Source organism: Balearica regulorum, chromosome 19, assembly GCF_011004875.1.
Source record: "Balearica regulorum gibbericeps isolate bBalReg1 chromosome 19, bBalReg1.pri, whole genome shotgun sequence".
NCBI classification, from domain to species: Eukaryota; Metazoa; Chordata; class Aves; order Gruiformes; family Gruidae; genus Balearica; species Balearica regulorum.
Genome location: NC_046202.1, coordinates 7,636,516 through 7,663,298, shown reverse-complemented (window position 1 = coordinate 7,663,298; position 26,783 = coordinate 7,636,516). Strand labels below are relative to the sequence as shown.

At 40.9% G+C, this 26,783-nt stretch overlaps 1 protein-coding gene across 2 annotated transcripts; it reads left to right on the top strand.

Moving 5' to 3' along the window:
* Nucleotides 1–267: 267 nt before the first annotated feature.
* On the top strand, nt 268–22,734 carry TAF15 (TATA-box binding protein associated factor 15). Of its 2 annotated transcripts, XM_075771328.1 has the most exons (16): nt 270–427; nt 4,443–4,479; nt 5,582–5,630; nt 5,832–5,922; nt 6,001–6,118; nt 8,815–9,098; nt 9,924–10,038; nt 16,812–16,846; nt 17,464–17,496; nt 18,085–18,194; nt 18,737–18,866; nt 20,119–20,208; nt 21,584–21,668; nt 21,759–21,844; nt 21,960–22,062; nt 22,364–22,734. In XM_075771328.1, exons 1-16 carry the CDS (start codon nt 418–420, stop codon nt 22,401–22,403), a joined length of 1,416 nt encoding a protein of 471 aa, XP_075627443.1. In that variant the 5' UTR covers nt 270–417; the 3' UTR covers nt 22,404–22,734. The 2 variants fall into 2 exon arrangements, with proteins under 2 accessions (XP_075627444.1, XP_075627443.1); XM_075771329.1 differs by lacking the exon at nt 16,812–16,846 and having other exon boundaries at nt 268–427.
* The last annotated feature ends 4,049 nt before the right edge of the window (nt 22,735–26,783 follow it).

Below are 26,783 nucleotides of genomic sequence, written 5' to 3'. Positions count from 1 at the left end.
AGCAGCCCACCGCCCCCGGTTCCCCCCCCGTCACCCCGCCCATACCCTACGTGTTTATCAATTAAACTAATTTAATATGTTAACCGATTCCCGCACAGCCTCCTACACCCCAACTCGTACAGCGCCGAGCACCCGCCCCTCCCTCCCCTTGGTACAACCCACCCGCACCCCCTCCTCCCGCGGTGACTTGGTACGGTCCCTTTTCCCCTCCCACCCACCACCCCCCTCACTTTTCTACGCGGGTGGTAGGTGCCGCGCACGCTGATTGGCTGCTCGGCCCCGCAGTCCGCGCGAGCTGCGGGTGCTTCAGTGTGCGCGCGGCCGGCGCGGCGCTCGGTTCTTCTTGTCTCTCACCCCCCTCCCCTTTCCCTCTCCCCTTTTCCCTCAGTCCGGTTAGTGACCGCTGCCGCCGCCGCTATGGCTTCGGGTAGGTGCTTCCAGGCCCGGCGGGCTGTGGGGGTGTTGGTGGCGGTTCTGTTTCCCGTCGCCAAGGGCGGGGGTTGTGGGCGCGGGAGGGCGGGTGAGCGCCATGTGGCGCAGGTAGAAAAGGCCGCGGCCATGTTAGGGGGGGAGACGCGGCCCCTTCCCCTACCCTCCCCCCGCTCCCTTTACCGCCGCTCCGCGCTCCCTCCGGCGGAGAGGGGGAGGGGAGCCACGCCCCCGCTGGCCACGCCCCCTCCCGAGCGAGGCCACGCCCCCTCCCAGGGGAGCCCCACTCCGCGAGGACTCTGCGGGCCCCGCCCCTTTGTGCCTGGGGGCGTGGTCAGCCTGGCCACGCCTCCCGTGTCGGAATGGGGGGGGGGGCGTGGGGGCAGGGTCCCATCGGGGCCCCCCCCGCTCGGGTCCTGCGTGGATGTAGGGCACACCTTTTGGGTCTGCCCCCCCCCCCCCCCCCCCGGCGTGTGGGACCCCCCCCCCGGCTTGTGCCACACCCCCCGCTGTGAGATGTGGGCCCCTCTTTGGTTCATGCTCCTCCCCCCGTGTAAGCCCCCACTTTTGGATCGTGTACCCACCCCAGTGCGAGATGTAAGCCCCCCCCCCCCCCCCCCCGCCCTTCTGGGTTATGGCCCTTCCCCCGTGTGGGCCTCCCTTTGGGTGGCATGTTGTCCTGCACGCCTCCCCATGCGAGATGTGGACCCACCTTTCGGTCATGCTGCTCCCCACAGCGTGGTCTGTGTGGTCTCCCTTGGGGTCAACACCCTCACGGAATGCGACCACCCCCCCAATTGGGACATTCCCTCCCCACCTCCAGCATGGGACCCACCTTTGTGTCCCGTATCTGCTGCATCTGCCCTGCATTCTGCTCTAGCAGCCCCCCCAGGGCACCAGCCTAGCGAAGGGGCTGGTTTCACAGCCCCCCTGCTGTGAGCTTAAACACGCACGGGCTGTGATTCCTTTCCCTATGGCGGCCTTCACTTGAGTACGGGCACAGTATGTCTGCTGTCCCACAGGACTTGTCACAGCCCAGCTTCTCCTGGGACTCCTGCGAGCGCATTGTGTTGCTGTTTCTTCATCCCCTTTGAGGTGAAACTGTTTTGGTCCCACCAGCAGTGATGCCCCTGCGAAGCCGTGGATAGGTCGTGTACCCCAGAATGGGAGAAGGGATGTAAGGGCTGTAGGTGCTTTGTGGAGTTGAGCCATTTTAGTGTTATCTCACACTGTGTGTGTGAATAAAACCAAAACAAAGCAAGGTGTGTTAAAGGAATCCTTTAATGCAAGGACAGCCCTTTGCCATGAGAAGAAAACGTGTCTGAAGGTACCATAAAATGACTTCAGACCATGAAATCTTCTACTAAATGAGTAAAGTTGGGCAGCAAACTAAACCACGTTCTTCCCAGACCTCAGGTACTTCCCAGTCAAGCACCTGAGAGTGTCTCCTCTGTTTTTACTCTGTGATGATGCTCAAACATGAGATTAGGTTTCTGTTGAGAATACTACAGAAGCAATGCTGCGTCTTTGTATGAATTTCTTTGTACAAAAATTTCCATTTTCAAGCATTCACAGCAAAATCTTCTATGTTAAGAGGAATACGCTTCCTGAGCAATGTAAGGTGACTAGTCTGCTATGCCCCACTTCATTCACAGGAAATTTTTCCATGAGCTTTTTAAACATTCAGAAAAAATGTTTGCATATCCAGGAATTTCCAGAATAAACTATCTGTTTCTGAAAATACTTACAGACTCTTGTCCACGTTGAGCCCACTGAAATAAATCGATCAGAAGCCTGTAGACTAAGCACTCCAACAAAGGACGTAGAAAAACTGTATAAATATAGGAACTTCCTCTGATTCTACGTATTCATTTTTTACAGGCTCCTTATCTGGTTGCTTACAAACTTTTTGCAAAATTTTGTGGTTTGGCAGAAGTTCGTAAGGGAGAAGCTAAGGAGTATTAAATGTAGTCCTTCAGTTTATAGCTGATCACATCCTTACTCAAGAATTCTTTCTGATAAAACCATTAATACTCTTTGTTTTAACTAGCAGCATTAATGGCATATAAATTTTAGAGTGAAACCATCATTTTAAAATGCTATTACATATTTAATAGTAATCTTTATGATCATTAATTGAAATAATGTAAAAAAATTGACCTTCGTCTCATTAAAAACAATAAACATGTTTGAGTTGCACTTTTAAAAAATGCTTTTCATTATGAAAAGGAAATGAAATATTTGTGTAGCAGAGCAAAAGGAAGAATGTTTCACATCTGAGAGGAACCGCTTTATACGACGTGTGAAATGAAGTATTATTTCATCTCGTCTTAGCTTTTGGTAAATGTTACTCTTACAGAATATGGAATTTGATGCTTTTTGTTGCCTTGAGGAGGTAATTTACCATTAAAAATGCTGCTTCATGTCTGAATGGCATAGGTGATGTCCTCCTCTTGGAAGTATATATGCTTGTGTTTAACTATATGTGTAAGTACTGGCAGGATTGGATTTATAACCAGATGAGAGAAGTATAATGAACAGATTTTTTATAACGAACAGATGTTTTGATTGGAAAATGGTTATAGACATTTGTAGCTTATGACATTTACCCTGCATTGTAATTCACTCTTGGTTTCAGCTTTTTAGCCAATGCTAAGTGTAGAGGTTAGAGAGAGTGAGCGGGGAAAGACTGAAATTAGGAATGAAAACAGAGAAGTTCTTAACAGTTTTTATTAGACCACGGGGCCACAATATTTGTACAAATTCTTGAAGTGATTTGAAAGGAACAGGAAAATTGCAGTGCTGTTATCCAGAGTGACAGTACTGGTGAGGCTGGTAGGGAAAGGAAGAAAGTGTTTGAGTTTTGGCAAGAAGATGAGAATTTCAAGCATAAATCACAAGAGGAATTGAGACTCCGGCTTGGAAAGCAACGTTGGCAGGGTCGGTGTGGTTAGGAAGTTGGGGCTTGGGGCGTGTGGATATCTCTGCTGGTGACCACCTGAATTCTGAAGGGCCTGAGGTTGGTGGAGCAATGCACGTGTGTCTGTGTCCGATACGTGCAGAAACTAAGTCTGTAGGAATGTGTGTTTTCCCCTGTATAGTAAGAGCTTTTAACACAGAAAAAAATGGCAGTTTTGCAGAAAACAAGGAAATCCATCGTTGTGCAATTACCAACATAAAATAACGTGATAAGCTAATTCCTAAAGACAAAGCACCCTACTTAAGACCTGAATTTCAGCTAGCAGATAATGTTGATAGCTTCTACAAATTAGATGCTCTGTTTTAAATACAAGTCAAACCATTTCAGTGATTTTTTATTTTTTTTTTAACTTGAGGTTATATTTTGAAATCCACATTCTTCCAATGCGTTTCAAGAATCAATTTCTGTGATAACTGATGTTTACATTAATTGGAAATAATATTCATAATACTTGCCTGGAGAATTTGTGTTGAGCGTAAATCAATTAATTCTTGCATGGTTTGAACTATCAGTAATATTTTTCCTTTTGCAACGTGAGAGAAGGGAAATGTTGTGTTCTTCCATCCCTGATTTTATGTCTCCAAATTCTGCCTGTGTCTGTGCCCTTTTGCTAGGCAGAGCTTTCTGAAGGCATCTTAAAAAGGGGTCCAGCAGGACAGACGTACTTCGTTTCCCTTGCTGCATTCTGTTCATTGATGGTGGCACTGTATTGGATAGCCATTAGAGGGGGTTGTGCAGTTCCGAATATCTGAAGCGATGCCTTGAAAATGGAATTCAGATCCTTCAAAAGGAAAGTTCAAAGTGGCTATACCTGTATCGAGTCCCCCACACCCTGTACTCCTGGTCTCCCAGCCTTAGCATTTTCTTTTTTGTTGTTAATAAAGAGGAAGCTGTCTCATTCTGCAGGGAAAGTAGCTGCGTTATCCAGTGTACTTGAATCTTTCTCCCTCTCCCCACATTTCTTCCTCTTATAGTAAGTAGTGGAACAAAATGTTAATTGGAAGTTCTCAATATGACTTACTTCTTTTTCTAGATTCTGGAAGTTACAGTCAGTCTGGGGGCCAGCAGAGGTATGTGTTGGGGTTTTTTGCTGTTAGCAATTAAATAAAAGGCCATTTAGGATTCCCAGCATGATGTTTGAATCTTTGGGCATGATATAGTGTTGATACGCTTTTGGAGTTACAGGTGCAGGAAGCTTGCTGCCCTGGGCCTTTATTCAGATGTCTTATAAAACAGGGAAAAAAATTATATTCCTGAAGGGAAGACTATAAGCAGGTTTGAATTGGAATGATCTTTTAATACTAAGAACTTTTGAAATGTGAATATGGAGAAATGTTTTTCATGTGACTGCCTTAAGCTGTTCACTGAGATTTTAGTCAAAGGCTATACACATGTGAAGATGGTGGACCATATAGATGTAACATTTTATTTTTCCATTTTATTTTCCCGTTGGAGGGAAATTTTTGTTAAAATCCTCTGATAACTGTTTGTAATTGTTGAATTTAAAAGCCATTTCATAAAATAGTTGCAAGTTTGGGGAGGGTATTTTAATCAGTGAAACAAAAAAGTTTTTATGGAAGTACGAAAATCATGGCTAATACTGACTGTGCTAATGAAAGTCACAAGGTTCTATGCATGTAGCACTGCATGAATTTGAGTTTATTTCTGAGTATGATATGAGTTTCAGCACATGGTTCTTCTGTCAGTTCACGAAGTCTTAAAGTGGCAGAATAACAAGTAAGTATAATCTAAAGCTAGTGCGGTTTTTTATGATCTTGTCGAATAGTCCAACAAATACCAAATTGACAGTGATTGATTAGAATAAAATTAACTTTGTAAGAATATACTGAAAAAAATGCCTTGGTTTCATACGATAAAGTTTTCTCTGATTCTGAAGAATCTGTCAAATTAGAGTAAGCCCAACTTTCACGTACTTTAAATTTACACTTGAAACAAGGCAGAAATTAAAATAAGCTCTTCTGGCTTCTGACAGTCAGCTATGATAACCATTAGTTTATTGACACATTTCTAATATGCCTGCAACTGCAGTACTCAGACTAAACACCTATTTTGGAATGAAAAGAAACTAAAAATAACACCAAAAATACCTTTACTTTCCAACCCATGTGGAGGGCGCTGTAAGCATTTACTAAATGCGTTTTTCTCTTACAGCTATTCATCCTATGGCAATCAGAGCAGTCAAAATTATGGACAACCACAGGTAGGTTGAAAAAAAAACCCATTGTGTCTTTCAAAGCAGATGTTCCTTGAGCAAAAATAATTGTTCCTTGGTGACCATATCTGGGCCAGGAAGGAGTCCGTTCTCAGCTGTGCTTGATGTTTGCAGTCGTGTCTAGCAAAGGAAAACTGATTAGCTGCTGTGGAATTTAATGCTTATTTGAGTATGTTCTTGAAATTACAGGGATATTCTGGTTACGGGCAGAGTGGAGACAATTCCTCCTACGGACAGAGCTATGGAAGCTATCATGGGAACTATGGACAAAATCAAACAGGTTTGGCTAGCTTGTTACATTCATTGGCAGTAACTCAAAGATGAATATTTACTAAAAAATTTCTTCCTTGATTTCCAGGTTATGGACAAGATTCCCAGGGATATGATGATGAATCCAGTTATGAAAATCAGAATCAGAGCTCGTACAACCAGCAGTCTTATGGCAGTCAGGGGCAGCAGAAAGGGTCGTCTAGAGGGTAAGGAAGCCAAGATTAACAGTATCTATTTAAAGTACTGTCTAGTAGCTGTACATTCTTAAACAGGGCTATAACAAATTTCCTGCTATCATTGCTAAAAGACAAATGTCTGAAAATCCACATTCTCAAGACTTTTTAATGCCTGAAAGAACATTAAGGGAAGAATATTTCTTTATATAAGAAGGATGGATGCAGTTGTTTTGAAGTCAAGTTGTACAGGGAGATACACTTTAGATGGTCTTTGGATAGTGACTACAAAGAAGAATGGACTTGGTAGAGAGTATTTTGATAAGGAAAAAGATGTATCGAGTACTTTTCCAATCACATTCTTCTGTATAAACTTACAGTACTCTTATTAACTTCACATAAGCTGTTAGCAAGGAAATTCTTAGCTGTTCTTAGATTTGCAGACTTCTCATCTGATTTAGAATGCCACTTCTTGGTGAAAGAAGAGGAAAGGATTCAGAAATGTCATTTAAGAAATTTCTTTTTCCATCTAAGTAGTATTCTCAAAACATCGTGTTCTTATATTCTCATCAATAACCTAAGTGTGCCTGTGCATACTGCACTCTGATGCACTCCTTCACGCTATTGCAAATGTCTTTTAATAATACAACTTTGAAAATATGTTGGAAAATACAGCTTGATTTTCTGTAATGACTTGTAAGGCCACTTGGTGCTAGAATACCTTCGTGATCTGATTTACAATCTTTGTGCATACGCCCCAAGGTTACTACTTGCATTAGATCTTTATTGAGCATCGTGTGGCCTCTTTAAAATTTGTCATGTTAAATTGTCATGTACTAAACTTCATTCTTGTGTCCAGTGTCCAAATATTTTTGTATTTTTTTGCAAACTGATAATCTGGACTCCAGCAAACCTGTACTTGGTGTCTGGTTTTTGTAGTTACGATTACAAAACATCTTAATGTAAACAAGCAAGGTCTTAATCTGTCAGCAGTAGGTGCTGTCACTCAGTGTCTTTTTTGCATCCCTAGCAAGGAAGGTACACGGTGAAGTTTTGCTTTGCTTTGTTTTCTGAGCATTTATTAGAGCTGTACAGAGGTACAGGACTAGGCAATAATGTAGGTTTTTAACTGTGTGCACATGCAGTGGGGAAAAAAATGCAGTAGAGCATAGATTCTCCAACAAGTTGGTTTTGATCAAGAAAATTAAAAAAAAAAGACATTAGAGGGAAACTTTTCCATGTATGGTTATAACAAGTAAGGAGAAACTGAGAAATTAAATGATAGCAACTTTGATGAGGATGGCCACAAAATTGTAGCTCTTGCATCCTAAGGGAAGGAAGGAAAAACAGCGAATAGTGGATGCTCTGGATGTTTCCTTCATTGGTGATGGTGCAAAGGCTAAAGTGGAGCTGACTTTTTTTTGAAGTGAAGATACTAACAAAAATCTTCACAAGTTTGTTGCTGCTGGGATTAGTTATGTTAAAGCTAAGATCTAGGCTAGAAGTGGGAGAGAGCAGATTAGATGGGTATTGACATGGATGGGATATTTTGAGATTGATTGAACCCAATGGACGTCATTTCCACCAGCTTTTCAAAGCAAACTTTCTGTAGGCTCTTAGATTTGGTTGGTTGTTTTTTTGTGAAACGTTTTGGCTAGCAAGTAAGATTGCCAAAGACTGGAAAGTGGCAAATGTAGTGCCTCATCTTTTGAAAAAGGGTGGAAGCAGGGAGGAGGAAGAGAAGAAAGGGTGGCAGAGGTCAGTGATTAATTTCAATTACCGAAAAAATAATACGGTTAAGCTGCAACTAAGTACCCAGGGGGAAAACAAAGGTATGAGTAACAGCCAGTGTTTCCTGGATGCAGTTTCTTTCTCATAAATCTATATAATGTCTTGCTATCAAATGGTAACCCAACTGGAACTATTCTCTCGTATAGCTAGATTTTCAAAGTACTTTTCTTTCTACCTTGGATGCTGAAGTAGCCTGGGGAAGTATAGTGTAGGTGAGATATCCTTCTGGTTGCTATAAAGTTGTTACTAGCCAGAGAAGAGTTACAACTCCCTCTTAGAATGTACAGCCACATCGTGTTGGAGTACCTTAGTTGTGATATTGGTCAGTGTTTCCAATGAAAGTTGGTGAGATAGCGTATGTAGATGGCACTAAAGTGACAAGAACGGCAAGTATGTCAGAGGGCATCACAAGAGTTAGAAAAGTTTTTGGCCAAATGGTAGAACGCCCAGAAAAAGATAGGTTGCAATTCAGTGAAAGCAAAATTTTGGGATTTTTTTTTTTTTAATAGGTGGCAAGTATCAGCTGCACAATAGAACATGAGCAGCGAGGTGTTCCCTGCAGTTGCGTAGAGAAGGATTTGGTGGTTAGCAGGTCACGGGCTGTGTGTCAGCCATTGTCACGCTACTGGGGAGAGGGGAGGAAGCAAGCATTGTACTGGAATATGTAAAGGGAGTGATGCTCTTAAGTTACATTTACAGCAGAAACCGAGAATGTCTTGAAAGCAGTGGTAACATACAGTTTTCTGCCTTGCTTTTTTTGGAAGCCAGATACATCCCGACAGAGATGAAACATGGAATATTTTTGTATCTGTATGCCAGCAATGACTGGGAGGTAACTGTGACTAGGAAATTTCAGCCATGTCATGAATTTTCAGCCATTATTTTGCTCTCTATTCTGTGAACATTTAGCTATTAATACAAATTCTGTTTATTTTAAGTGGAAGAGGCTCTTATGAACAAAAGTCAAACTATGGTCAGCACCAAAGCTCTTATGACCAGCAGTCAAGCTATGGACAAAACCAAGACTCTTATGACCAGCAGTCAAGCTCATACGACCAGCAGTCGGGCTATGGCCACCAGGGCTCATACGACCAGCAGTCGGGCTATGGCCACCAGAGCTCCTATGACCAAAAGTCAGGCTATAACCAGCACCAAAGCTCATATGGCCATTCTCAGCAATCCTACCAGTCTCAGAAGGGAAGCTATAGCCACAACAGCCAAGGTAAAATTCACAGATTGAATTCAATAATGGCTAATAAAGTTGAGCAGAAGCACTGTGAAATGGTTGGATTTTCTTCCACAGACAGTTGATTTGATGCATAGTTAAAGCTCTTGTTCTGTGTTGATATTCTTGGGGAATGTTTTATTTGGTAGGACTTGTTAAGGTGAAAAACTCTTGGGGCCCCAAAATGGTTGCATTTGCCTGTGTTGGAGGCAGCCTTGCAGAGTCCATCTCCCTGAGTTCTGCAAATTCTAGATGGAGTTTTCTTCCTAGGCTGTTTTGAACCTTCTTCCTGCATGAGGGTCACATGTCTTGATCAGTCATGAAGAGCTTTTGCACTTCACATTCCAGCTTTATGCTGTGTAGGTGAATTCTGAGATAGATGGTTGAAGATCAACTCTTCCCCCCCCCCCCCCCCCCCCCAGTAACTTCACACAAGCCACACATCCCACACTCTTTATCCTTGTTCTGTCTTCAGTGATGTCTTTTGCAGACTGGGAAGGCTATATGGAAGTGGAATGAAAAGTACATTTTGGACAATATGTGTTTAAAGTTTGGAGAATGGAGTGTAATTAAAGCACAGAGTGTTTACTTTCTGAGATACCTTGTGGCTCTGGAAGCCAAGGGAGATAACTGGAACAAAGTCAAACTTTGCTCCATTACTTTGTGGTGTAGATACCGTAAGAAAGATTTAGGAGTTCATGCTTTCCAGGTTTAAATGGCAGACTTCAGGAGGGGGAAAAAAATTGTAGGGTGGGAATTCACTGCACTGCAGTTTGCACTACAATTTATTCATGCTTTGTTTTGTTTTACTCATTCCTCCAGATGATCGTCGTGAAAAGAGTAGGTATGGAGAAGATAATAGAGGATATGGCGGGTCACAGGGAGGAGGTAGAGGGGGATATGACATGGATGGAAGAGGTCATATGTCTGGATATAGGTAAGTGATCTCATTCCAGTGCCTGCAGTTCCTTACCCCTGTTTCTTATTATTTAGCTGGTTTTAATTTTTGTTTACTATATGTCTGTTCCTAAGGTGGTTCAGATTTAGATTTCCAAAAATGGAAGGTTTCTAAAATTAAACCTGTCTGCCCTGCACAGAAATGCATTTTGTCTAGGAAAAGCTTTTAGGCTCAGATAGATTAAGACCAAGCATTTGATTGTTATGACACATAGCTGCATTTTATTTACGTGAGTTGGAATACAAAAACTGCCTGAGCCCATCCCTTGAAATAAGATACTTTAAAACATGTGAAAATGTGTTTTCAATGGCAAGAAAACCAACAGCCAGGGATTGAGAAAGCTTTATAAAATTCATAGCTAAGATAGCTAACATTTTAGCAGGGAAGTATTTTGATTTTACAAAATCATTACACTGAGGTTGGCTAATTATCTTTGTGCTCCCTAAATAATTTAGGAATAACATTACTTATTCTTTACTGTCTTTTGCAGTTTTATACTTCTTTTAAAATAGTTTTATAATTGGTCTAGCTGTCAGTCTAAACATGTTTATTTTAGGTACATTTGAAATACTAAATACAGTTAGCCCTTCTGCAATTGCCTTAGCCCTGTTCCCGTGAAGAAAATTTATGCACATATTTAATTTTCTGCTTGCAGATGATTTCATGCATAGGTCTGAGAGATTGGGACCTCTGCTTTCAATCCTATAGAATGAGGCCAGATGACATTATTATTTCTTAATGAACGGTCACAATTGGCTACCTTTTATGTACCTCTGTGAAATGGTTGGAGATGTAGAGTGCTCTTGGATGCAAAATAAGAACATTGAAGCTTCCAGTGAGCTTTGAAGTGTTGCTTGTCAGCACCGCTCACGCTTTAATAGGCTGCACAGCTCAGGGTTGTTGCTAGAACTGTATACAATGCTGTTTACTTTTGAAAGGATTTCTTTTTAAACCACATTGAAAATTTGCCCTAATGTGGTCCCAAATTGTACTTCATGGTTTGCTGTTCTGATGATGTAGGTGGACCCTATCTCTCCTAATTAGTGTGGTAGCACAATTACAAAAGCGTATTAATAGTTATTTTATGTTACAGTTTGCTGGGGTTTTATATAACATAAACTTAACTAGGAAAGTAATTTCTAACTTCAGTTTCAGTTAAAACTGAGCAATTTTTTAAAATCAGCTTTTCTGTGTGGATGAGGGTTTTCCATATTCCTATGATGAAATCTGAGGTTTTTAAGAACCGTTTGTAGCTGAGCCCTTTCCAATAAGAGGAATGAATGTGAGCTTCAAAAACCACACTTTTGGTAGATTTTATCACTTTGAAACAAACTTCTGTCTTTGCAAGATGACGTAAGATAAATTAATGTCTGTGAAAATAAAACCTCTTCCCTTAATTTTTCCAAAACACTTTGTTCACACATCCCTGTGGATAATAGTACTTCAGTGGACATGAAAGCCAAAACAAGGAAAAGAGTGGAGGTGAATGAAGAAGTGGGGAGAAATACAGCAAAGTGGGAAGGCATTTATTAGGAAATCTCTCTGCTTCTGTTAAGTGGTGCAGTCTTTAATGCCTTTTGCAATGGACTTTTTCTGAAATTACAGTGTTGTATATGTTTATTCAGTCTTTCTGCATAATTATGATGGAGGATTCTGCTTCTGACATATATTTTACCAAAGTCATGCTTATTAGAAAAGCGTAAAAGGTTAAATTAAATAGCAAACTGTATTATCAAGGGGAAAATAACTTCTAATAAGGGAAGAAATCATGTTTAGCCCTGTGAAAACGTGGGGTTTCAGGGTAGTTTTTTGGGTGGTTTTGGTTTGTTTTTTTCTCCCTGAAAGCAACTTGTGTAGGAATGTCAAGTTTATCTCCAGTAACTAGTTACCATTTTCAGTTTTTCACTTCAATCACATTTTAATGCTTAACATTAAATTGGGGAAATTCCATAACCATCAGGAAGTAATCTTACCTACAACTTGTCTACACAGATGTTTGTACTGCTGTAATAACATAGGCTTTGATTTTTTTGTAGTGGTTAGAAAATAATGTGTAAATGGGTTCTATGAACACAAAAAATATTTTTCCTTGACATTACAAAAAAAAAAAGCTAACTTCAGATGATAACGAATTAATCGCTTCTGTGTTAGCTAGTCATAAAAATTTTGTCTTGATTGACACTTAAATGCGGGGAGAACTTGTTGCAGCTCATCATCTGTCGCTAAGAGCTTCACCCAGTCATCGCTGTCCTTAAAGCTGTATTGCCTGATCTGCTCTATAGTGCTGGGCCATCGATGCGTCCTCTTTACAAGCGTCATCGCTGACTTGCTGCTGTCCTGTACTGGTGATACAGTGACTTTGGCTGCAGCATCAGTTCTCCCGCAAGATTCTTGCGAGTTGCATTGGCCTGTATAAACCCGCCCTGTGTGAAGGTCTCTCGGGGCAGCCTGAAGTGCAAAAAATAATTCTGGAATTATTTTTTGGGGCAAAGCCAAATTAGCATTTTTTAAATTTTGAGAGCTTTCATTTCTTTGAATAACCTTCATAAAAGTACTTCAAAACACAGTTGGTAATGTTAAGGTATGAATCGTTATTCTGAAAACTAGAATGACTTAAATATGTACTGTAATAAATACTTTCAGCAGTCATTTTTCTTTTGTGCCTGTGCAGCACTGAGAAGAAAATATCTTTTGAGAAATAACTGTTTGGGTTCCCTAGCTGATACTATTACAGTAGAGAACAATAATTTTCTGATGTGTCAGACGTTCACTTTTTAATCTTAGTAAGGGTTTCAAAATTATTCTTGAGTTGTTTTTTTTGATGGTCTTGAATTACATTTTTTGGGATTTTAGTAGAATTTTTCACCCTTTCATTTTGAAGCTTGAAAAATTGATGATCTCACTAATTTGTATTTTGGCTAAGAAGCAAAATCTTCTCTTTTTTAAAAAAAAACAAACCACCCCTCATAGTAGAAGTGTCTCATCTTTGAGCTCTTGGTTAGAAAGCAGGTACACCAGGTCTTTAGAATGCAGTTTTACTCTAAGCTATTCTTCCAACCTTCCTTGTAGAATGTCACCTTTTTGTTAGAGTCCTCATCCAAAAGGTAATGAATTAATTGCCCATTGTGATTGTGGGACCGAATTGTTTTGCTTAAGCGTGCAAGTGGGGAAATACAATAGCAATACAAAGCAGGTTGGTTTTCTTTAATCTTGGGAAAGCCATCAGGCAGTGGAGTAGCTGTACCTGTGGCAGTGCCCAGCTTTAGAGGCTGTGGGTTAAATGGGAGAAGTTTTGCCTTTGAATCTGCTCATGCAGTCTGTGTTGGTGGAACAACATAGACGCAGTTTAGAATAGGATTTATCATTGCGTTAGGATTTGTCATAGAAATCTTAACTTTGCCTTTTTTTTTTCCCCTCTTGTACAGATTTGGTGTTGATGTACTGTAAACAAAAGTTACCCATGCAGCTTAATTGCTGTATTAGCTATTACAAGTGGGAATTAGCTTATTGTGATACAAAGAAACTACAACTTAGTGCAAATGTTTTTTACAACAGTGCAGTTTGTGTTCAGAATTAGTATTTTGACTTGTCATGTATATGCTTGAGCTTAGCCTTATATAGACTTGGAAAAACATGAACAGGGGCAATAAATATAGGCAGAAAAAAAAAAGAAGAAAAAGCCACATGTCAGTGACTTGATTGGTGCACTAAGCATTCCTTTCTTTTTTGTAAAAAAAAAAATACATTCTTACGTGTGACTCCCACACTCTTGGCAAGACAGATGCATGTTGGAGGCTGAAATTTGGTTCCTGAATTCTTAGTGCTACCTCTGCCAATGTCTGATCGCTTTTTTTAAAGTATGTTTCTTATGTCTGTAGTGTTGAGCTCTCCATGTAACTGTGCCTTTAATTTAAGGAGTTTTTCCCAGCTGAAGTAAGCAATGTTCAGATGAATTCCATTTACACTCAAGCAGGTGATGTTTAAATTTATGACTGAGTATAGGGAGCAAAGAACATCTGATGACGTTTCTTTCATAGCAGGAAGTTTTTGTCACTATGAATGGTGCCACATTCTGGCTGCTTGCAATTCAGTCTCTTACTATCTTTGGTGGCATTGCTGAATTTTATCTACCTGTTCATGATTCCAACAGCGGATGTTAAAACCCCAAACTCCATCTGGTTGCCCATCTATTTGGTCTGTGTGCAAGACTGGTAAAGCAAGACACTGTGAAAGACTGCAATTCTATTTTCCACGAGTTTGGTGACAATAGTGTGGGAACTATCTCAGTTGCTGAGATTGAGACTTAGAGTTCAGGTCTCAGTGGGGGATAAATCTGAGACCGTGGCATCAGTTGCTTGCAACCAATGTCTGTGTTTGACTTCACTTGCTGTAGTGTATCCTCATGCCTCCTGGAGATCTTTGGTAGCTTTGCCCAGCAATCTCAGGAAGGTAACACGCTGCAGCTTTATAAATCGCATCTGAAACGGGACTTAAAAACAGAGGAAAGCATTAATCTGTCATCAAAGGCATCTGTCACTGAATCGATATGGGTTTTGGTTGGGTTGGTCATGTGAGACGAAGCAGAAGATAACATGCTGAAGCATACTTGGGCAAAAACATATTTCTACAGACATTAATTAAAAAACTAATTAAAAATTGTGGATCGCACTTGTTAGTGTGGGGTGCAGAATTACTGTATCACAAAGTTAGAAATTAGGCGTTTGACTGACTTCCTTTACATTTTATATATCCAACTCTATCACTTCTCAGAATGATGGTGCACGCATTTTTACCCAGTATCTGAGCAAACTCCTCACTTCCTGTGAAATCCTGGCTGTGTTGAGCACAAACTTATTTTCTGTATGTTTTTAGATTGTTGGGTCTTTCTAATTTATGCCTCTACTGCTGTGTACTTTCAAATCGGAAAGCATACATGTTCTGGGTAATGCTGTCCCGATAAACTGGGATTATAATCTAGGGTTGGAAAACTTTGATAACATTTCCATGGTTGATGTGTTCACTCTTGTTATTTCTGAGTTAAAATTCTAGAAGAGCGAGCATCCTGCTGAAAATTGTGTCGTAATGAAGTGGTATATAACAGTAAATTTTTTTTTTATGATAACTGTTGTGTTTTTTATCATCAGTCTTTGAAAACAGCCAGCCTTGAATAAAGACCAGCTCTGATGTTGCATAGAAAATTCATTCATTTTAGCTCTTTAATGAGCAGAATTAATTACTTACAAGTAAATGACACTGCAGTTTAGCATTCCAATATTTTCTGTGGAGATGCAATTTAAAATCTGCAGAAAAAAATTATTTTAAGAGAAGTCCCAGTAAAAATGATAGTCTGTTTTGACAAACATCTAATACTCCTTATATGTGCTGTCACAGAATGTCAGTCACCCTTCGGAGAATGTCTCTAAAGCCAGTTTTGATAATAGCTGTTGAAACCTGCTTTCTTTTTTATTCCTCGTTTTGGACTGATTTATCTCATTAATGATAAGTAAGCAGTATTTCCCATTCATGACTTCTCTTTTGCTGTAACATAAACAGATATATAGAGTGCCAAAGAAGTTACTCCCTAATTTTACCTCATTGCCTTTTGCCGGGGTGCTCGTGTCCCGTGTTTGGGCTCTGATGTGGTGACAGATAGATTGAATGAAAGCCTGGAGTGACTTGTAGTCGTAAAGCGCATTGGTGAAGAGGCTACTCGTACTGGCACGAGTTGCAGAGTCGAGAGAGCCCTCTACATCAGGGTTTGAACTTAACACTGGCTTTATCTCAGCTGCTGAGTGTGAAAGCTCTCGGGATTAGGTGAACCTGCCTAATTTTCAGGTGTGTCCCCCATGAAGGAGGGCAGGTAGGCAGTTGTACATGGCAGCAGGCGACAATCTTTCTGACACTTGGTTATTGACTTTCTAAAAAATCCAGTGGTTGTATTTTTCTTGAAGGCTTTGCATATTGATCATATTGTGTTCGTAACGTGGATGCAATTAAAAATGCTGTTGTGAAAAATCCTGCTAGTACGAATACTGACACTGAAAAGAGTGAGGGTTTATTTTCATGTGCATAATTGGAGGTGTAACGTCCTGTTTAAAAATCCCCTTCTAACCTTTGAAAATTGATATGTGTAATCTCTTAACTTGGTCTACATTTTGTGCCACAGGTTTCAGAATGAATGAAATAAAACTTCACGGCCTCTGCTTTTGAAGCTCACATACACACACCTTCTCTGTCATGTCAAGTGCTAATAGTACAGTAGGTCCCCACAGACCCTTTTTCAGAGAATGGCTGATACTGTGAATTTGTCGCCCTATATAAAGGCATAACAATGGAGGTTAATTAACTTTAGCTCTTCATTCTAGGAAAGTACTTATTATTCCAACATAGCAATTACATCTACAATTAAAGCCCATTAACCTTCATGAAAATACTGTTTCTGTTTTAAACCTCAGTTTTTAATAGCAGTCATTTTGGCTTATGGGATGGGAGAAAGTATTGAAACGACGCCATATGTATGGGTTAGTTTAAAATACTCCTCAGGGCTTCTCCAGTGCAGCACCCTATGAGATTATGCACTTTTGTGTAATTTAATCTTTGAACATGAATGAGTAGTGAGGAGAACGTAGAGATGGTGCTTTAGCTGCCAGACAGTAACTCTCAACTTATGATCAGTTAACTGTAGATTGAGCCTTGGGCTCAGCACATAGAGACTTAAGGAAGAAATCATTTCTTCAATTTTTCCTCTGCAGTGGTGGTGACCGTGGTGGCTTCAAAAATTACGGTGGTAAGTGCCGAGTATCCAAAAATGTTTCAGTGGAAGTTCTTTATAAATCTAAAAGCCACCAATATCTTGTTACTATCGAGTAGAAGCATTATAGCGTTTTGGTGAGGCTGGTGTGTTCATGAGTTTTAATAGCCAAACTCTTAGCAATAAACTGGATTTCTACTTTGACAAATTGCATGAAAGAATTTGTGGAGACAGTGACGTTCACCGGATTTTTTTTTTCTTTTCTTTAAAATTTCTTTAAAACTTTTGTTACAAATGCTTCTTAGAAAGGTACTAGAGGTAAAAAAAAAAAAAAAAAAGAGAGAGAAAAAAATGGTAAACTGCTTGGTGATCTGACAACCAGCATTTGCAAGATAACACCAGCATAGCATCAGTGTGGCAACTGCCACATGCTGCAAGTTAAAGAACACGTTAACGTCCTACAGACACCTTCTGTTGAACGTTTTAATCTAAATATTCTCTAAATCTCTGGTTAATGTTTTAGATCTTAGTTGCATTACATACATACTTTAAATATTTTCTTGTCTCTAAAAAAGTAATTTGAAAATGTTTTGCTAAAAATAGTGTTTTTCTTTTTTTTTTTTTTCTTTTTTTTTTTTAAACCCGTTTCATAGGTCAAAGGGATTATGGACCGAGATCAGATGCTGGTAAGAAAAAAAGCAGTGGGTGGGAGTGGATTGTAGCTCTTAGGTCATTGCTTTTAAAATGGATGTCTAGAAAGATGGATGTGGCTGCAATTCCCATGGCTCAAAAGAAATTTAGCTAGAGCTTGTCTTCCTTGAAAGAAATGTATTTTATTAAAGCACATGTGAATTTTTGGATGTCTTCTCACGCTGCAAGTAAGAATTTGCCGATGAACTTTGAATCTGCTTGAGTCAAGCAGCTGTTTTCGCTGCCATAACACTTCTGCTAAACTTGTGTTATTTAAAACATGTACTGCTTGATGGTTTTGGATGTCCTAGCTGCATGGACGAGTTGAGTGTGTGGCAGACAGCTGGTCAGCTGTTGAGTGTATTTGCTCTCTGATGTACCACAACAACCGAAGGTGCTGTGCGTGCATTTTTGAAGATGATGATGTTAACTTCAAAATTATGCTCTCTGCTCATCTTGTATTTCATGCAAGGTATCTTTGGGATTTAAGGGTCTGCTACCGGGCAGTATAGACCTGTGCTTAAAATGTTGCTTCTGTTGCTACCACAAAAATGCGTGGTAAATGGAGCTTATTTTTTTTGTAGATTCAGAGTCTGACAACTCTGATAACAACACTATCTTCGTGCAAGGACTCGGAGAGGATGTTTCAACAGACCAAGTGGCAGACTATTTCAAACAAATTGGTATTATAAAGGTGTGTGAAATGAGAAATCGTTGGTAAGAAGGAAAAGAACTTGTGGAGCTAGTGCATTGGAAATGTACTGGTATCGTTCAAGGCAGATGCTCGCTCTGACTCCCCAGCAGTTGTAGATAATGTTTTTATCCGGGTTCCCAGATGACAGCTCATTTGTAAGCTGGCAGCACTAGCAGCTTTTTTCTAGTGACATTTAGATTGCTTTGTATCTATTCATTAGTCTTTATAACCCTTAACGCTCCCACTCTATCCATTGTACTACCCTCATACTTCAAGTATGCTTCTGTGTTCTATGGCTCGCTCTTCTGGTTCTGCAATTCTAAATTAGGGCTTCCTGTACTTGACCTCAGTTTTTGTAGAAACTGGCCCATCGTTACTTCATGGATAACAGTCATTCAGTATTCTTCAGTCAAAAGCATCTGTTTCTGCAGGCTGGCTCCAAGAGAATCTTCTTTCTAATGATACTTAGCTGTTACGGTTTATGTTATGAACTGCCTTTACCATTATTTCTCCTATGCCAAGTGTATAACCTTTCCTTTCAGACCAACAAAAAGACTGGCAAACCTATGATAAATCTTTATACAGATAAGGATACTGGCAAACCAAAGGGAGAAGCAACAGTATCTTTTGATGACCCTCCTTCTGCTAAAGCAGCGATTGACTGGTTTGACGGTGGGTGAGAGTACCTGTTCTTTTGGTTATTTATGATTGACAAGCAGTGGAAGAAGCAAATCAATAACCTCACTGGGGACTCCATGCTACTTTTGTTTGGCTTTTTTTTTTTTTAACAAAGTTCTCTATTTCATGGTATTTTGTGTGTGCTACCTCTCTCTCTCACTTGATGGAACAGCAGCTAGTGGTTAAGACCAAAAACGTGTAATGAAACTGTTAGGGTGTACTGCTGTACCTCAGTCATCCCTGCACAAAGTATGAGAGATGGTGTTCGTGTCGCCCGGGAGAGCCTAACTTCTTGTTCAGTCCAGTTGAGCAGTGATCTGTGTTAGCAGCTGGAGGGATTTCCTACAGTGTGAGTGTTCATGTTGGTAGTGCTGTGGTAGCAGTTGTAGTTTGGTAATGGTTATGGCAATCTTGTGCCAAGGGCTTTGTGTATACACAGTGAAGAACAAGGGGGTTTTTTAATTACAGGTTCATTGGACGAAGAGAGCAGATCCCAGAAATAGGTTGATGTAAAACTCTTCAGACTTGATGCAGGAAATACAGTTAATACTCCTTTTGTAGTAGTAAACCTGGGTGATGAGGGAACTACCTGCTCCTGTGACCTTCTGTGTTCGCAGAATTTTAATAATACTGGGCAGAAACAAAAGGACATACTCCACATCTGGTGTCAAATAATAGTGCATAAAAAGAATCTGGCATGGCAGCTATTTGATGGTTTATATTTTGCTAATAAAATGCAAATTGACTTTTGTTTAGGAGGGTAAAGCAAATATGGCTATACTAGGCACCCTGTTTGTTCTGTGATAAACCTTGTATCTATGAAGAACTGAGACTTTGTATTGAAAAAATCCATGTTTTTAATTTTTGTGCTGGCTGTTTAATCGTACAAAAGCCTTGTTGCCTGACTTGGGGGAAGAACAGAGTTCTAACATCCAAACTATTTGTCCATGAACATGGCCAGAAATCTTTAATGTTCTTATGTGTCTAGTTAAATTACAACTTACAGATCCCATTTAAATTGAGATAAATATCTGTGGGTTTATGGAGAACCTAGCAAGTACCTCAGTGTTTGCCATCTCACATTTGGATCAGTGCTTTCAAAAATAAGAGATTTACTCCAGACTCCCCTGTGTCCTAAGAGCTTTGTATTCAGTCTGTGTGTGCAAATCACTTCTGCTCTTCTGAACTTGCTGCTGTGCTGTTGGGAGCTGTATTGATCTTTCTCTCACTTTCTGTCTTTCCACAGGAAAAGAATTCAATGGCAATGTTATCAAAGTTTCTTTTGCAACTAGAAGGCCTGAATTCATGAGAGGAGGTGGAGGTGGCGGACGTCGAGGTAGGACGAAAATCTGTAGAATCCTTGTTTTTGCATAGTTAAATGCTTTTTAACTATTACTGGTTTACAAAAGAGAAGTTGACTTTGAAGCAGTGGTTCATCAAAGTATACGGGCCTCTGGGATTCTGCTGTGAAAGGGAGTAATGAGGATTGAACCAAGTTAAGTAAATTGAAATATGTAATGTCTTTTGCACAGCACAGAATTTATGCTTTCTTTTTGAACTGGAAGGTCTCGAGGTCATGTCTTGGCGTTGCTTTTAAACATCTAGTATAACGATGTTGGGGCTGTACAGGTTCCACGTATATACATGTGAATTCTCAGTGAGTGTTTGCTTATTACAGCAAAGCCTTGAGATACTCTGGTGTTTCCAGATGGTATTAAGCAGGGTAAATTATTCAACTGCTGCTTACTTAAAGCAGCAGTTGAATAAAGCAGCAGTTGGATGTCCAACTCTGTTAATTAATTAGATGTTAATTTCCCTGATTCTCTGCATAATACAGTTTTGTTAGTAGTCCACTGGATATTAATTACCGCTTTACAGGAAACATGCTTTGTGTGGTGGCTGTCAAGAAATTTTGGTTCTTAAATCAGGCAGTTTTGTAGGCTGATAACAAGTGATTCTTCAAGACCTTCAATTGGTGTAAAAGTTCTTAATCTTTTTAATGCAGAAAGCTAGAACTATGTTGTCCCTGTGCTTGTGTCAGATGCATCCTGGCATTAATCCAGACAGATTTTTGTTGTTGTTGTTAAATTTTTGTTCTGTGACTAAGTCTGACAATATGTGATTGATATTATACATTGTTAAATCTTTATGAAATTCTTTTAATGCACATAGTGGGTTTACATTTACCCGTTGGTAATTCAAGCAGATCAAATTTTCCTTCTATTGCTGAAAAAGAATTTATAAAAAATACGTGATTTTTTTCTGGCCACCATGTGCTATCCTTGCTTCTTATTTTTCCCCATCCACCTAAGTTATAAATCTGTGCATATGAACATGTGTATTAAAGCTGTGCAGATACATGAACTTCAGGACATCGAATGCTGTTGAGATTTGGTGGTGGCTGAAACTTCCGTTGTCATTTGTCCAAGTCTTCTAGCTGTCTTGTAGCTAGTAGTAAATCAGCTAGTAGGTGCTGAATTCTAGGGTAGTACAACTTTTTTTTGTCATTGGCACCACCTGCTTCTTTCAGAGTGTCTAATATGGTTTCAGAGTCTTGCCTAGTAGGGATATATTTACATTAAACGCTCCTCCTTCCACCTGAAAAGTCTCTCACTTGGATTCTGAAGCCAGTGACAGTCCTTAATAAATGTTTTTCATGTATAGGTATAGACACTTCCTCTCCTTTATTCTGATTATAATTTTGTCTACAGGTTCACGAGGTGGATATGGAAGAGGTGGGGGCTTCCAGGGTAGAAGTGGGGAACCCAAAAATGGTGATTGGGTTTGTCCTAACCCGTAAGTGTCATTTTAATTGGGCAGTGGTGTTTCATATATGCTCTCCGAGTTTTTTAGCAGCTAAGTCTGGGGAATCCTTGTCTTCTGCAGGGCCTGTGGTAATATGAACTTTGCTCGCCGGAATTCCTGCAACCAGTGTGGTGAGCCCAGACCAGAAGATTCACGTCCATCAGGAGGTGTGTAAAAGATCAGTCAAAACAACTGCGTCTGTTCCGAAGTGTTAGAAGTGTTAATGACATCTGCAGCTTTTTGAAAAACCTGGCTAATGTGTTGCTTTGCGTTTTCCTCCAGACTTTCGTGGCAGAGGTGGCTATGGAGGAGAAAGAGGATATCGAGGCCGTGGTGGCAGAGGCGGTGATCGGGGAGGTGGCTACGGTGGTAAAATGGGAGGAAGGTAAGCGGTTTCTTTGCCCTTGCTTGGTTGTGTGGCATACAGACTGCGGAATTGATAGGAACTGTGGGAAAAGAGTGTTGTTTATGTGTGTGTGCACAACTGCTATGAAAACATTAACTGCAGATAGGAGCTTCCGGAGAAAGTCAGTCAGTTTGCCTCTTGAGTCTGTTCTGTGAGCATTTTTGGATAAGGCTATCTAAACATAGAAGAATACACAGAAGTTGGTGTAGAGATGTTTGTCTGAAGGGACTATTTGTTACTTGCTTAAGGGATTCCTTATAACTTTTTATTTCCCTTTCAGAAATGATTTCAGAAATGATCAACGCAACAGACCATACTGAAGATCACTGTGAATGTTCTGTTTGTCTTCTTGATGCGTTTGATAGTGAAATTGCCAGAGTTTTGCCTGCCGCTTCACCCATGGCCTCTTTGGATAGTGAAATTGAGTGAAACTAGATTTTTATTTTGGTGGGAGGGACTGGGGCGGTTTGGGAGGATTTTTTTTAAGCAAGACATTGAAATTTAATCTTGATTTCAACATTCTCTTCTTTTCTTCCCCCCCTATACCTTTCCAACAGGCCCTAAGAAGGAAAAGGATAAACTGTAAAATATTGCCAAAATATGAAGTGTTTTGTAATACAACAATAAATGCTGATTGTTTTATTTGTGAAATCTGTTTCACAATTACTTCAGTTGCCTGCATTTCCTTACAGAGTCCCTCTCTTCCTAAGGAGTAAATAGGGTCTTGTTTGGAATGTCACTGCTGCTTCAATCCCAGCTCTGTGCTGTTGGCAAAAATCTGCAGGGAAGTCTGTGGCGAGCCCACTTGCTATCCATCCCCTCTATCCCAGGCTTGCGGACTTGTCCCCGGCGCCTTTCTTACCTCCCTCTGAGACTGAAGTCCTGCGTTGCCTGTGTTTCCTGCTACACGTGCTGTGGTGTGCCCTGCAGCCTTCCTGAGGAGCAGGCAGATGGCAGTGTGTTCTTGTGCTGCCAAGGAGCATACCGTGTCCGGGCCAGGGTAACTCAAAAACCAAGGTGGAATGGCTCCAAAAAAAAAAAAAAAAAAAAAAAGATAATTTGCTATATATTGCTGTACCTTTTAATTGCTGCTTTTGAAGTGTGGGTGATGGCAGACAAGTGTTGCGTGGAGCCGTTTCATCTTGGAGATAAGATGCAGGCGAGGTTCAGTAGATGCATTGTGAGCATTTGGGATTTGGCACCAAAGCTAAGGTTTGAAGAAAGAAGAGAGATTAATTATCCCTCCTCCTCAGACGAGGTCACCCTGCATGCTGCAGGAATGGGCTGGTGGGAAACTGAGAGAAGCTGTGCTGCCACAGTCAGCCTGTGTCCAGTGCTACCTTGTCATCGCTGGCTTTTGAGAGAGACCATCTGGACCTACAATACTCCAGTGGGCAAAACACTACAAATACAAGTTCTCGGGGTCGGTACTTACAGTCTGGATAATTGGGTATACAGCTGCACAATATCCATGGCCTCTCACAAAGAAATGAACAAAAATAGCTTTTGTTAATGTTTGTAAGCCAACTCCCCAGCCTGGTGTACATTCATGGTCATGGTAAGTTCAAATCGGCCGTTACCCGTGGCTGTAAATGTTGTAACTATGCTGTGCCGTTTTAAGGTTTCTCCTGGAAAGCACGGCTGCTGTCGCTGCTCTGTCAGAAAAGGCATTTGTCACAAATTCTATATGGCTTCTTCCTCTTAAAACAGTGAATTTGAGTTACATGTGTATTAGTGACACTATAAAATTTAACGTATAGGTGAGGCTTTCAATATTGGGGCAACAGTTCCAGCTCCCTTTAATGGCTACGAGGCTTCCAACCCTGCTTTCTCCCCCAGGCTAAGAGCACTTAGGTCTTTATAAACAGCCTTTACCCAGCTGCATTACTAAGTAGACCAATATTCAAGTAAGCCACAAAACCGCTGGAGCTGTCACCACCTTCACGGCTTTTCCAGCCTGGCAGGATGCTGGACGTTTGTTTTGTTTACGTTCTATTCTGTCTCGGGGCAAAACACAACCTGTGTTTTTTAGGACAGTGAAGATGGCTTCACCAGCTGTTTTGTCATCTTACAGAAAACTTGCAGGTCAGGGAAAGGGTGAGGCTAGTTTGATGGCACGTATGTTTTTAGTTGCTTTTGGTGTAGGGAGAGTTGAATTAGAGATGCCTGGGAAGCGACGTTTGTAAAAGATGTCAACCCGGATGATGGTTTAACTATATCATTGCCCTCCAACTGTTTCTGCTGAGTCCTTTAGCACTGCAGTTTTTCTCCACAACTGCCTAAAGTTCAGCAGGGTAAGCTTTACCTGAGGTGAAAAGAAAAGAAACTTAAAAGTAAAAAAATCAGTAACTAGTATATTAAGAATTGAATGAATTTTAGCTCTTCCTGACGTGGTAACGTTTGCCGTTAACTTGCACTCTGGTTAAGCAGACTGCTCTTTTAATTACAGCGCTTTACGGTCATGCTAGGAATATTCCTGCATTTAGTTAAATGAACTGAGCAGGTTTCGTATTGAAGTCCGCACTGCTGGCACTGCGACTAGGGATTTATTTGTAATACTATGCAAATAAAATGCTTTACTAATGGTCAGCACTGTTGGTTTGGGTTTGGTTTTGTTGTGTTTTTTTTTTTTTTTGGACAGAGGTGTCTGTTGACAAGTAATCTTTTAACAGACCAACAGCTGAGTCAAAAATGCACAGCTCATAAATCCTACTTTGAATTTATCTTCATTCGGTGCTCTGGAAGAATTTGGTAGGACTTCATGTAATAAAATTGCAAACTAAGGAGGGAGAGGACTGCAGATCTGTCAGGAGGCAGGAAACCAAGAGAAGCTATCCCTGCAGAAGGAATGGGTTCGGGTCATCTGAGCTGGGCACAGAGGCTCTGCTTCCTTCATCTCTTTTTTCTGATCTCTTCTCCAATACATTTTCTAAGCGGTGCGGTTTTAGTTTTGGAAATCAGTCCTGTATGGAATGCTGGTGGTTTATTTATAAAAACACATCTAGCATTTGCCAAGCTCAACAATGACTTTATGGAGAGAAGCGTAACAGAGGGGTGCCAGTGCAGAAGAAGCATATGATCATTACAGAGCTGAAATGCAACAAAAATAGCTAAACAATTTAAAAGGCAGCCAAATAATTTCTGTGCTGGCTCTATCCAGCCAAACCCACCTCACCCTAAGAAGTAATGCAACTTAATAAGTCGCTCAAATACCACAGTCCTAGAGAAGAGATAGGGAAGCTGTGACTGAAGCCAATAGCTCGAGCCTTTGGGGGTTTGAGGCCAGGATTTAGCCGGTGCTGCTTTGCCTAATCTAGAAATGATAATTCCCATTTCCAGGGTAACAAAGAGCTCTGTGACGTCCCCAGTAGTTGGTGATGCTAATGCTGCTGTAGAAATTGCTTGTAAAGCTGTTGTAATAACACACAGCTGTCAGAATGTGCCCGAAGCTGCAGAAGAGCTTAAAAGTCCACTTTTCATATTAATATGATGATGTCTGCTGGAACTCAGGTGACAGCCTGGTCCTAGAAAGAGAGATCCACAGGTTTAGCTGTCCCCTGAGCAAATAACTGGTGAGATTCAAAGTGCTCCAGCGAACGCAGCACAACTTGTGCTGATGTTTTTCGTAGGAGGGCTCGTGAGCTGGGTGCAGCCTCTCTTGACCTCCCCGACTTCCCAGGAGCTCTGCGCTCGAAAGGTAAAGCCAAGGAAAGTACGTACGGATTTTGCATTTTCTGGTTTTTATTTCCTAAACACCCTTCTGATAAGTATTTTTTCCTGGCGCTGTTGAAGACAGGATACTAAACTAGATAAACTTACCTAACACACGAAGGACATGGGGAACTCCGTTGACTTGTCAGAACTTACTGTGCACAGATGAAGTACCCAAGAAAACAGCGTGTAAGCAGAAAAGCTTTACCCTTGTGGCAGCTAAAGCCAGGGGAACATAAGCCTCTTGTGCTTTTTTTTTTTAAAGAATCTGACTCTTGCAGGCTAGGATTGCTGCCTGTACCAGAGGGCACGAGGGACAGCTGGTTCTGTGACTCTGCCCGTCTGATCTAAGCTGAAGTGGTCCCAGATCTGGCCACCTTTCAGCAGCAGGATTAGTATTTTTGAGGTTGCCCGACATGGCACCCGGCGAGCCGTCCCACTGCTCCCCAGCTGCTGCAACTGTTGCTGAGCAGCAAACATTTGAAGAATGACTCTTCTCCTGAGGCGGTGTCTCGAGTGGATGAAATGGAACCACTTGAACGTGTTCTTAGTGCAAAGTATGAAAGATTATTATTTTTTTTTTTAACCAGCAGTTCTTGTGCATCGCATCCATCTTGGGTCGAAACTAGCCCAGGGGTAATGGTGTTGCTATTTGCTTATCAGTTGTGGTAAACTTTAAAAGCTGCTCCGAGAAATTTCAGGTCATTAAAGTGCTGTTTCATAACGTTGGTTTATAAACTCCTCTTGGAGCTCACCTCCGCCGGAAGCAGGCGGTGATTCACTGGCGGTTCAGCTGTTTGCTCCACAGCGCCCAACTGCTCTACGCTGCTCCCGTCAACAAACAAGCCCTTGTGCTTCCAGACTCCGTGTCTGTGACAACAGCGTTTAGTTCTCCGTGATGTTTTCAGGTGGATATGCTGATGTTACTGAATTAGGAACCCTCTGGATCTCCCAAGTTCAAGCTGTTGAGGCATCTTAGGAAAGGGGTT

Coding starts and splice junctions, on each gene's coding strand:
- TAF15 (XM_075771328.1), top strand. Junction 16,847..17,463: donor TGGCTTCAAAAATTACGGTG/GTAAGTGCCGAG, acceptor CCCGTTTCATAG/GTCAAAGGGATTATGGACCG. Junction 22,063..22,363: donor GGTGGTAAAATGGGAGGAAG/GTAAGCGGTTTC, acceptor TTTCCCTTTCAG/AAATGATTTCAGAAATGATC.